Below are 10,984 nucleotides of genomic sequence, written 5' to 3'. Positions count from 1 at the left end.
ATGATATCAAATTATATTTGGGTTTGCGGAAATACCATCCCAAGGAAACATAAACTGAGATCTGAAAGAGACACCTACTGTAATAGAAAAGAAAAAGAGAAAGGAGGAGAAAATGAAAGGAGGATGGGGTAAAAAAGAAAGATGTGAGGAGAGGAGGATGGAAGGGAGAGGAAGGGAAGGAGAGAGGGTAGGAAGGGGAAGAGGAAGAGAAGGAGCAGGAGAAAGGGAAGGGAAGAAGTTAACAATAGTTAACTTTTGCCACAGCAATTTGTCCATCAGTTAATTTTCTTCCTTGCAAATAGTTTTTTCCTTGCAAATAGTCCGTTTTTAAATGTGTCTTTTCACCACAGATGAAACACCTCCATTGTTGCTGTTCTTTCTGCTTAGAAAATCTTTGCTGGGTGTAACCTGATCTCTGCAGACGTTTGGCTGTTGCTTTTCTCTCTCTGTTCCTTGGGCCCTCCTCAGGAATTTCTCCCCTGGCATCTCCTAAAATGACATTTTTGCTCTTCAGAAATTAAACAGGCTTTTAGAGCCTCCATATGCAACTCCTGCTCTGGTTTGCACTCAAATACTGCAGAAACTATGACCAACTTTTCATCCAGATTGTTTAACACCAACAGCACCCTTTGAGATTCAAGAATCTGCATCCCACGCTCTTCCAGCTCAATGAATAAAGTCTAATGTCAGTGTTCCAAATATCATGTAGAATTAAATCAGAGTCCAAGGCAAAATGATCCTTAAAGTTCCAATTTAATAAATCAGACATCTTAGCACATCTGTGGAATCCCAATTCTGGAAATTACATCAGATTCCCACCCAGTTGAAAGTTCATGATCTTGTCCCCACACCCACAAATCCATCACATGGTCCAATCCTCTTCTTCCACGCTGGCATCGCCACCCAGCTGGTTCCGGTCAGGTGCCGAGGTGCGGAGACAGATGACGACCTTGGCTTCTAGATAAGAATGAAAACAACACATTCCACAATTCTACTCCTTTCTATTCCCCCCTCCCAACTACTACACTAATAAAACAACATAATGAAATAAGAGAGAGTGTGGCAGGCCAAAGATCCTAAAAGGGATATAACTGAAGGCCTGACACTAATTGTGCAACAAATGCTGCTTCATAATCATGTGGCCGCAGCCTGGATCAGTACAACTTTCTTGATAATTGCACAATATTGCATGCCGATGCACTCACATGCAGACTTCTCAACTTCAGCCAAACCTCATTTTCAGTCTTCAAGTCAGTTACATTCAAAAATTATTCATCTTCTAAACTCAAGATGATATAGGCCATTGCTTTATCATGCTGCCTCTGAGCTGCCAATGGCCCTGGGTGGATTAATAACAATATCCCAGAGCTCCTTAGCCTTCAGGAAACACTCCATCTTTGCAGCCCAAATTATATAGTTCTTCTGTCTCAAACGAGACAGAAAGCTCTCCTTAAATTCAATAGCCATCCTGCAAACCTTCTCTGTCTGGTTTCTCACATAGGCTTAATTACAGTTCAGTGTCTCTGTGTGCTTTGGTGTGTTCTGGGCCTGTCAGAGTTTTTTGCAGCAATCACATCCAGAAAGCACACAGAGGTAACTGATTCAGCAGGATTCATTAACTTCTCTTTATATATAATATAACCAATGAAGTAAACCAGAGGTGGGTTCCTCCCTAAATGGTCTGGTACTCCAGAAGAGGTAGTGAAAATCTGGTGTACCAGATAGCACTGGTAGTAAAAATGATGACTTGGTCACGCCTCTGAACCAGTTCTCCTGTCAGAAACTTCATCAGAAGCTTTTTTAAAAAGAAGTTCCCCCCCCCCTTGCTGGTTCAGGCAAGGGAGGAAAAGCTTTAAAAAGTAAGAGAGAAAGAGGGAGAGAGGGATGGAGGAAGGAAGGGAATGGAGAAAGAAAGATAAAGAAAGAAGGAAGGAAGGAAACTCACTTTCCTGCCGGGAGATTCAGCAAAGGAGAAAAACAAATGTGGTCACTTTAAATTGGAACTGAGCATGCTTGGCTGTGGAATTCTGGGAGTTGGTCCACAAGTCTTAAAGCTGCAAACTTTAGAGTCCTGCTTTAAATTGAAAAACTGCTCAGGTTTGCAAAGTGACATTCAGCAGTTATTTTGGGGGGGGGTGCTTCCCACAGAGGGAAAGGAGAATGAAAGGAAGGAAGGAGAGAAAGAAAGAAAAACAGTACAGCAATTTAGGGCTAGAAGTCTACTCAGAGGTCATCTAGTCCAACCTCCTGCTGCAGCAGGAAACCTTACATTGCCTGGATTATTTTGGTGCCTCTAACAGATAGGAAAATTGCCAGAAAGGAGAAGGAGTTCACTAGCACAAGACTGCCATGCAGAGGAAGGCAGAAGTAGTCCTTGACTTATGACTACAATTGAGCCTAAAATTTTGGTTGCTAAGCAAGAGCATTGTTAAGTGAGCTTCACCACATTTTACCTAATCCATGATATCTCCTGGTGAGTGACATCAAATTGACCATGCCCACCCAGTCTCATGACCACAAAGCCATGCCCACAAAATAGGCCACACCCACAGAATAGGTAGTAAAAAGTTTTGAAACCCATAATTTAAAAAGAGATTGGATTTCCAATTTGTTGTCACATTTACATTCATATCCCAAAGCAATTGGTGAGACTCCAAACATTCAGAGATAAAGCACCCCATTTTGCAAAGTAGCATCCAAATCAAGTATTTTGATCTATATATATATATATTAGAACAATCAGACTGGGTCATTTCTTCTTTTCCAAACTGTTTCTGATCAACCTGACTTAATCAGTAATATTATCAAGTTTTACACTAAATAGGATATAGTTTCTTTCCTGAGTCAAATCATTTTTAATCAACAGCAATTTTCTATTGTTATTGGTAAAACAGCAGAAAGCATATTTTTATTGTTAATCACTTATATGTGGTAGCCTTAGATGAAATATGGAAATTAGATGCAGCAGTGGTTCTCAATCTGTGGTCTGTGGAACCTTGGGGAAACTACAATGTCATCACAGGGACTGTGAAAGCTTGGAGAAAAGTTATGATTTAAATATTTAGTTAAATCTTGGTGGTCCTTGGCCATGGTCTATGGTATTTAAAAGGTATTTAAAGTGAGTCTGTGGTGAAGTAAAGGTTGAGAACCATTGGGCTACAGTATATATGCGAAGGCACACAATTGTTTACCAACTGGTCTACATTTAGTCCATCTCATGAAATTAAGACCATATTTCTTCAAGGAATGCATCTTCTGGAAACTGCAGCAAGTTAAGAAAGATTCTTGGTGGTTCTTTTTCCCCACGTGGTGCCCTCTGATTATATTAAGACTTTGAACCCCTTGGAGTTCAGCCACTATATCGTATGTATTTGCTAAGTAAAGATTATGGTAGGTATAACTTAGATGGAAGGCAACACACTGAAGAAAGCTCACTTGAGAATTGTATTAAATGGCATAACATCCTTTACATGAAATAGGGTGATATTTTATCTACCTACTGAGCAAAAATAGCAATGTTGAATTGTTTTATGTCATAAAATGGATGCTTTTAGCAAGTCATAGCCAATTTACTTAGTGAAACATTTAAAAAATGCTAGGTACACCATAGTAATCTTAATTGCAAGATATTGATTCTTAGAGTGTGAACACACTTATTTTTGAAGTTTATATTTAAGATACTGCAGCAACTATAATATTTTATGCTTATTTCCTTAATAATATTTTCCTTTGCATCATAGGACTTCTGACTAGTGACCAATAAAAAAATTGCGAATGCATGCAAAGACAAATTCTCATGACAAATTTGAGAAATACACTTCTTTATCAAATGATGATGTACATCCTTATTGCCCACAATATATGACTAATTTTTTCATATAATTTGTATAAATACATTGATAAATCTTACACATAAACAATGATCATTAAAGCATAAAGAATAGAAACATTAAAAAATATTTTTCAGAAAATAATACATTCCTTCTACTAACTAATTATTACTAACTAAGTTATACAGTGCTTAATTTTCAACTGACCATTTTTACATTTAAAAAGCTGAGTACTATTGGTGTTATTAGTTGAAATGGCTTCCCATTAAATGATTATTAAAAACTAAAACTAACTTAATAGCTTCATACTCATCTGAAAATATGACAGAGTCACCTTGTGAAGCCATATGTTTGACACTGAAATAATGAAATCTCACAATCATAGCATATATGTGAATAGGATAGGGGGTCCAGTGTTCCTGTTAACAGGAGAAGATGAAGATGACCATTATGACCAAAGTTCTCCTGCATACATAATGCAGTAACTTGGGGCAGTCATAAATATAATACAGTACTCTCATGAAAGGAGCATGGCCTACATTTTGTGAAATGTAACTACATGCTATAACAACAAATAAGTAGTTGAGAGTACTAGAGTAAGCCTAATTCCCTGAAAGAATAGAATAGATATGTTTTTCTGCTTTTCAATAGGTGCAGTCTCTAATATAAGTTCAACAGGTATAAACTATAACTTATGATAGATTCTACACCAAGTTGTTTGCAAAATATTAAGATACCTTCCTGTTACAAGGGATTGTGGGAATTGGGGTAAGAAGGAAAGGAAGTCTTCTGCCCCTTGTCTGTACTAGCTATGCTGAGATGAAAGGGAGTTAACCATGGTAAATTATCCATAACTTTCTCTGAGACTTATTTATTTGTCTGGAGTTTATGAAAACTGCCTTTGAAAACACATCTAAAGGGAGATAGCGAGTTCACTTAAAATCATAATTCTGCTCATACAACTGACATACCCCTTTGAAAAATCTTGGGAATATACTGTTGACTTTAAACTGACCTTTCCAAGTTTGTCTGCTGCCTCATAGGACCCAAACATGTGAACTGCAGAGTTGATTTGAAGCTGTTTTAATTCTGAAAAGAGAAAAAAACTTCCTATCTAACAAAAGATATGTCAAACAAGTATCCTAATGCCATGACTAGAAAGGACTGAAATAACAAATTGATGTATACTGGGCTTTACAGTTATGTGTAATTGCTGTGTCCAATGAAAAATAAAGTTTATGTTTCCAATTTGGTTGGGCTACTTTTCTTTTTCCATATTAAAAAATTATTTGAAGCGTGTTTATTTGTCAAGGTATCATTGTTGTCATTGTTCTATTGCTTTGGTTCAACTTCAAGTGTGTCAGTTTTTTTCATAATGTCTCTTCATCACAAGTGGATTGAGTATAACCTGAACCTGATGAGTCAGAATAGAAAGATTTGTGGAATCCACAGGATTTACAAAGTATTTTCGAAAAGACACAGTTTTTGAAGAACAGTTTGATGTATAACTTGAATTTTTGTCCCATAAAGAAATAGATGATTGGATTCAAACAGCAGTGAAAATATGTTAGGATTTGAGTCACCTGTTCTGCATAGTCCAGGTTTTTGTTGATTTCACATTCTCCAAGAATACCTACATCATCCAAACATTTTAGAAAAAGTATAACATTGTAAGGTGTCCAACACATAAAAAACATGACCACCACAACGAAGATCATCTTCACTGCCTTCTTTTTTTTGTTATTTCTGCAGTGCAGCAAGGTCAGAATTATTCTTGCATAACAAAAGGAAATGACGATAGAGGGCACAATGAGGCCTAATATGTTGATTTCTATACAAGTAAAGAGTTTCCATGCTGTGCTATTCTTAAAGTACACTAATTTGCATTCAGTACGATTATAGTCATTTACTGATGAGCTAAATATGAGTTCTGGAACAGAAACATTGATGGCCACTAGCCATATAATAAGACTAGTGAGAATGCCATAGGTGGCAGTTCTTGCTTTCAGTGAAAATGCAACATGAACAATAGCAAGATACCTATCAATACTCATGAACATGATAAAAAAGATTCCACTGAAAAATCCAATCTGGAAGATCCAAGAGCTTACTTTACACAAAGTATCTCCAAATATCCATCTATCAGCCATGAAGTAAGACCAAAAAGGAAGACCAAGAACAAAAAGCAAATCAGATATGGCAAGATTGAGTACATAAATATCTGTCATGCTTCTCAGCCTCTTGTATTTCAATAATACCAAGACAACCAAAGTATTGCCGGTCAAACCAAGCAAGAAGACCAGTGAATAAAGAGTGGGAAGGAACAATGATCCAAACCCCCTTACTCCATCTTTGATGCATGGTTCATATTCATAACCATACTCATCGGTGGTTAAAGAGTATTCTATGGTGGTGCTGGCTGATTCACTGGTAGACATCATTTTCTTTTGGAAACCTAAATGAAAGGATTAAGGAGTGAATAGAGGAAATAATAGCTTTCTATTCAGAGGAACTAAGGTTGCTATCCTACGCATGCTTACTCTGGAAGGCCCACTAAATTTGGTGGTATTGCTTCAGAATAATCATACATAAGACTAGACTGCCAGTATTATAATTTCAAAAAAAAAAAAAAAGGATTTGGAAGATATGAATTTCAGAACCAAAACAGAAACTTCATACTGAACAACATAATTACTAGTGCCACCAAAAATTCTATTACAAGTATTACTCATTTTAATCAATCAATCAATCAAATGCCAGGACATTTATGCCTTAAGCACTGATAAAGAATAACAATTGCAGTTCAATTTTATTTTTATTGATTCTGCGTGCCCCTTTCATCTCACTGTTCCCCTTACTTTCCCTTTTCTTTTCATTGCTTATATATCAATGTTGTTTTGCATTATTATAAATCTTACTCATAGGGATACTCTTCACTCTTCACTAAAATTTGGAGAAAAATCCATTAAACATGATGATATTTAATGGACACCAACTCACTTGGACGACACCAAGTTAGGAAAGACTACATTAAATTATGTATCTCTTATACAGCACCAGAAATCATATTGATAATTCTTACAGAGGAAAAAATAATGAGAACTAATCCAACTCTTTGTAATCAGTGGATTTATTTCTAAGAGGTATAGTATCACTTCATAAACAAAAGCTTTATATCAACACTAAAAATTGTCTAGTTTTTTCATCTTACCTACAGAAGCTCAGTTTGGGTTGGTGAAATAGGTGGTTGAGAGTCCTTGGATGGATTGGTTGGAGATTCCTGTCACTACCAACTATCTATCACCTGTGTTAAGAGCCTCCCTGCAATTAATTGTAGCAACAATTGTAATCACAGTGCAAGAAGATCTTATCTCAAAGAAATGAATATATATGTTTAATTGATTTGCATATGCCTGACCACTTTAGTCTTTTATGAAATTAAAATTTCACATATAATTCATTGTTTTCAATCCCATATATTTTATAGCTCTAGTAGTTGAGCTTAAGTAGATTTTCTTTTGGATAAGCATAGATATGATTAGTTTGTGTATGTTGTAGCACTGTAAAATAAACATCAATTTGGGATGTTTGTCCCAGTCCCAAAATATTTCTTAAATGATGCACAATTAGTACTTAGTAAGTTTAATTCAGCTCACAAAGCTTTCCATAGACAGTTATAGATTTGTGCTATAAGTCTCTTCATTTTTTGCAAAACAATATGAAAGGTTTTTATTGTTCTTTCTCCCTCCCTCCCTCATCTATTTATCTTATTTTATCTTATCTTCTAATCTAATCTATTTTAAATTATCATATTTAGTGATTTACAGGAATTAAGTAATTTTTCCATTTTTCAAATCATTAAACACAATAAATAAGAGATTCATTGTTTTAAAAAATGTTTAGTAGAGTTGGGCACAAGTTATGTTTCACATTTTTTATTTTTTGTTCTTGGTAAAGAGTAAAAAAAACAACAAATTATGTGAATTTCTCTAGAAAGAAGAGAAATTCTCCAACAATGCCCTAAGGACAGGATTTCATTAGTATCACAGTGGAAGAACAGTCTTCAAGAGGAGATTTTATTTTGGGAATGTATTGGGAATATAACATAATCATGAACATGAGAACCCAGATCACCATACAAATATCCAATGCTAATTTATAAATACTATTCAATGACTATGTAACTAAGTAAATGCTAGAATATCATATATCCTCCACTGTAAATTCTTCAAAAGCCTCTTGAAAATTAAATTCTGTAAGTAAAAATGTAATTTAAAAAATACAAACAATTTTCTGTGCCTGATGCTACACCTAATACATATATTTACCTGTTCACGAAGATAAGAAGTGTCTTGCATAAAGGTGATGTACCATCTGCCTAAGGAAGTGGTTTAAATCAAGTGAGATAGACTGCACAAAAGTTAACTGAAAATAAAAAAAATCATTGAAGTACACATTACCTTTCTCTAGATGAATGGCAAAGCCTCACTAACGCCCTCTTGTGAATAATATCATGCTAATACTACACTTTTATATTTTTCTATAGTAGAAACATCATCTAGCTCTTAAGAAAATTACATTCTATTTATTTCAAAAAGTTTAATAGTTCTATGCATCATTGCCTTTTATTTTTCAAGTCCCTCTTCAGAGCCTGTCACATCTCTTCCACAATCAAAGATACTGTCAAGGCAGCCTCCCTCAGTAACCAAGAAAGAAACCACTCAACTCCATTTTTGCAGAATTAAGAGTACTTTTACTGGTCATGAGTAGATAGCAGCTAAGCAAAGCAAGATCAGAGGCAAAAGCGCATGTAATCATAGACATCAATATGTGATCCAACTCCCTCCCCCTGGTAACCCCATCCCATAGTCCAATCCGCACATCCCTCAGGAGTCATGTGGGAGACATCTTCAAAAAGCATCATCAGGTTGGTATGCCAGACAGTTGGCCTTGGCGGCAAATCCACTATCTGCAGCATGTGCAGTAGATGATAACAACTCCCTTTTTACAATCACTCCTGTACTGAATACTTCCCCACCCAAATACCATGCCCCCTTCCCCATTTCAATGGCAGCCGAAAGCAAGTAGTGAAGCAGAGGCTGACATCAAGCCCTCCGTCAGGAAAGGAAGTCATCTCTGCAGGAAAAACAAACACACAAAAAGAAAAACAGGAACAAGACAATTTAGAAATGTATAAGTCAATTTGGGTCAGGGCTTATTGGGGTAGGCAGAGTAGAATTTACGCAAAAGTCTAGGACCCCTAACATGGGACTTATCGACCCATTCAGCTTGGGAGGGGAAAAATATTTCCAGGAGACTAGATATTGAATCCGATTTCTACGTTTCCTGGAGTCCAAAATTTCCTTAATCTCAAAATATTGCTTTCCTTCAATGAGAAGAGGGGCAGGTGGGGTAGGTAGGGGTGCCTGGAAAGAGGAAGTGTGTTCCGGTTTCAAAAGGTTTACATGAAACACCAGGTAAATACGGTTAAGATGCTTTGGTAGTTCCAATCGCACAGAAACAGGATTAATGATCTTCACAATAGGAAACGGACCCACGTATTTAGGCCCCAGTTTCTTTGACTTTTGGGTGGTTGGAGAAACTTGGTAGACAAAAACACTTGATCTCCAATTTTGTACTCCCTCTGTTTCACCCTCTTCTTGTCGGCCTGTTTCTTGTGTGCCCGATGAGCAGCTTCCAATGTTTTGCAGGTCATGGGCCAGATTTGTTGGAGTTGGTCACTCCATTCGGAGAGCGACAAAACTTGTGGTTTTTCTCAGGGTAATCTGGAATAGGTACAAAATCCTGGCCAAACACTATTCAAAAAGAGGTGAAACTGGTGCTGCTGCGTACAGAGTTGTTGTAGGCCACTTCAGCATGTGGTAACAACTCAGCCCAATTATCCTGCTGATAATTAATAAAACACTGAAAATACTGTTCCAAAACAGAATTAATCTGTTCACAAGCCCCGTTAGTCTGAGGATGGTGGGCGGAGCTTAGCCCCTGGATGGAGCCAATCAACTTCAAAAACTCCTTCCAGAAGAGGGAGGTGAACTGGACCCCCCTATCCAAAATTATGCATTCTGGTATGCCACGTAGACGGTGTACATGTGTAATAAACAATTTAGCCAATGATTTAGCTGACGGGATCTTTGAACAAGGCACAAAGTGAACTTGTTTAGAAAACAGGTCTGTGATGACCCAAATCACGGTATTTCCTTGACTTTCTGGTAATTCGACAATGAAGTCCATTGATATCTCTTTCCACAGGGCTTCAGGACGGGCCACACCTTGGAGCAGGCCCTGGGGTTTTCCTGGTGGGCGCTTCGCAGCAGCACATATGGGGCAACTGGCCACATAGGACTCAATGTCTTTTTTCAATGAAGGCCACCAAAATTGTCTTTTAATGAGATGCAGAGTCTTTACAAAACCAAAATAGCCTGCCATTCATGAATCATGGGCCCGCTGTAGAACAAAAATTTTCATGCTCGCAGGAACATATAATTTAGCCTCTATCCAAGCTAGACCATCTTTCATGGTACATTCATTGAATGTTCTTTAAACCAGTGATTGGACTCAAGGCTTTCCTTGAGTTTGCAGACGATGTCTGTTGTGACCTCAAAATTAAAAGAATTGCTTTGGCTTCTGGTAACCATCGGGGCAGCAAGACTCTTCGCTGGGATGACTGGGTGAACCATGCTTAGCTTTGAGTGGTTGTATTGTGGGAGTCTGGATAAAGCATCAGCCATAAAGTTCTTCCCTCCCGGGATGTACTTCAGGGTAAAATTGAACCGGTTGAAATGTTACGCCCACCGCATTTGTTTAGGAGATAGCTTTCAAAGGGTCTTCAACGCCTCCAAATTTTTGTGACCAGTCCATACTTCAAAAGGGTGTTTAGCCCCCTCAAGGAAATGTCGCCAGGTCATCAAAGCCCACCTGACAGCAAAAGCCTCCTTTTCCCATATAGCCCATCGTCTCTCTGTCTCTGTTAATTTTCGAGAGGTATAAGTGCAAGACTGCAGGTTCCCATCAGTGTTCGTTTGCAGTAACACTGCTCCCACTGTCACATCACTAGCGTCAGCTTGGATGATAAATGGTGAATCTATGTCTGGGTGTTTTAAAACAGGTTCAGCTGCAAAGAGTCACTTCAGTTT

At 37.5% G+C, this 10,984-nt stretch overlaps 1 protein-coding gene across 1 annotated transcript; it reads right to left on the bottom strand.

The window, feature by feature from the left end:
• Positions 1–5,142: 5,142 nt before the first annotated feature.
• CCR4 (C-C motif chemokine receptor 4) lies at positions 5,143–6,271 on the bottom strand. Its single transcript, XM_014058569.2, has one exon. It carries the CDS (start codon positions 6,269–6,271, stop codon positions 5,201–5,203), a length of 1,071 nt encoding a protein of 356 aa, XP_013914044.2. The 3' UTR covers positions 5,143–5,200.
• Positions 6,272–10,984: the final 4,713 nt, after the last annotated feature.

This window comes from Thamnophis sirtalis, unplaced genomic scaffold (assembly GCF_051295495.1).
Source record: "Thamnophis sirtalis isolate CommonGarterSnake01/CBP01778 unplaced genomic scaffold, rThaSir2_p1.2 scaffold_4, whole genome shotgun sequence".
In the NCBI taxonomy this organism is placed as follows: domain Eukaryota; kingdom Metazoa; phylum Chordata; class Lepidosauria; order Squamata; family Natricidae; genus Thamnophis; species Thamnophis sirtalis.
Note: the sequence above shows the minus strand (reverse complement) of the source record. Positions and strands in the feature narration are given on the sequence as shown.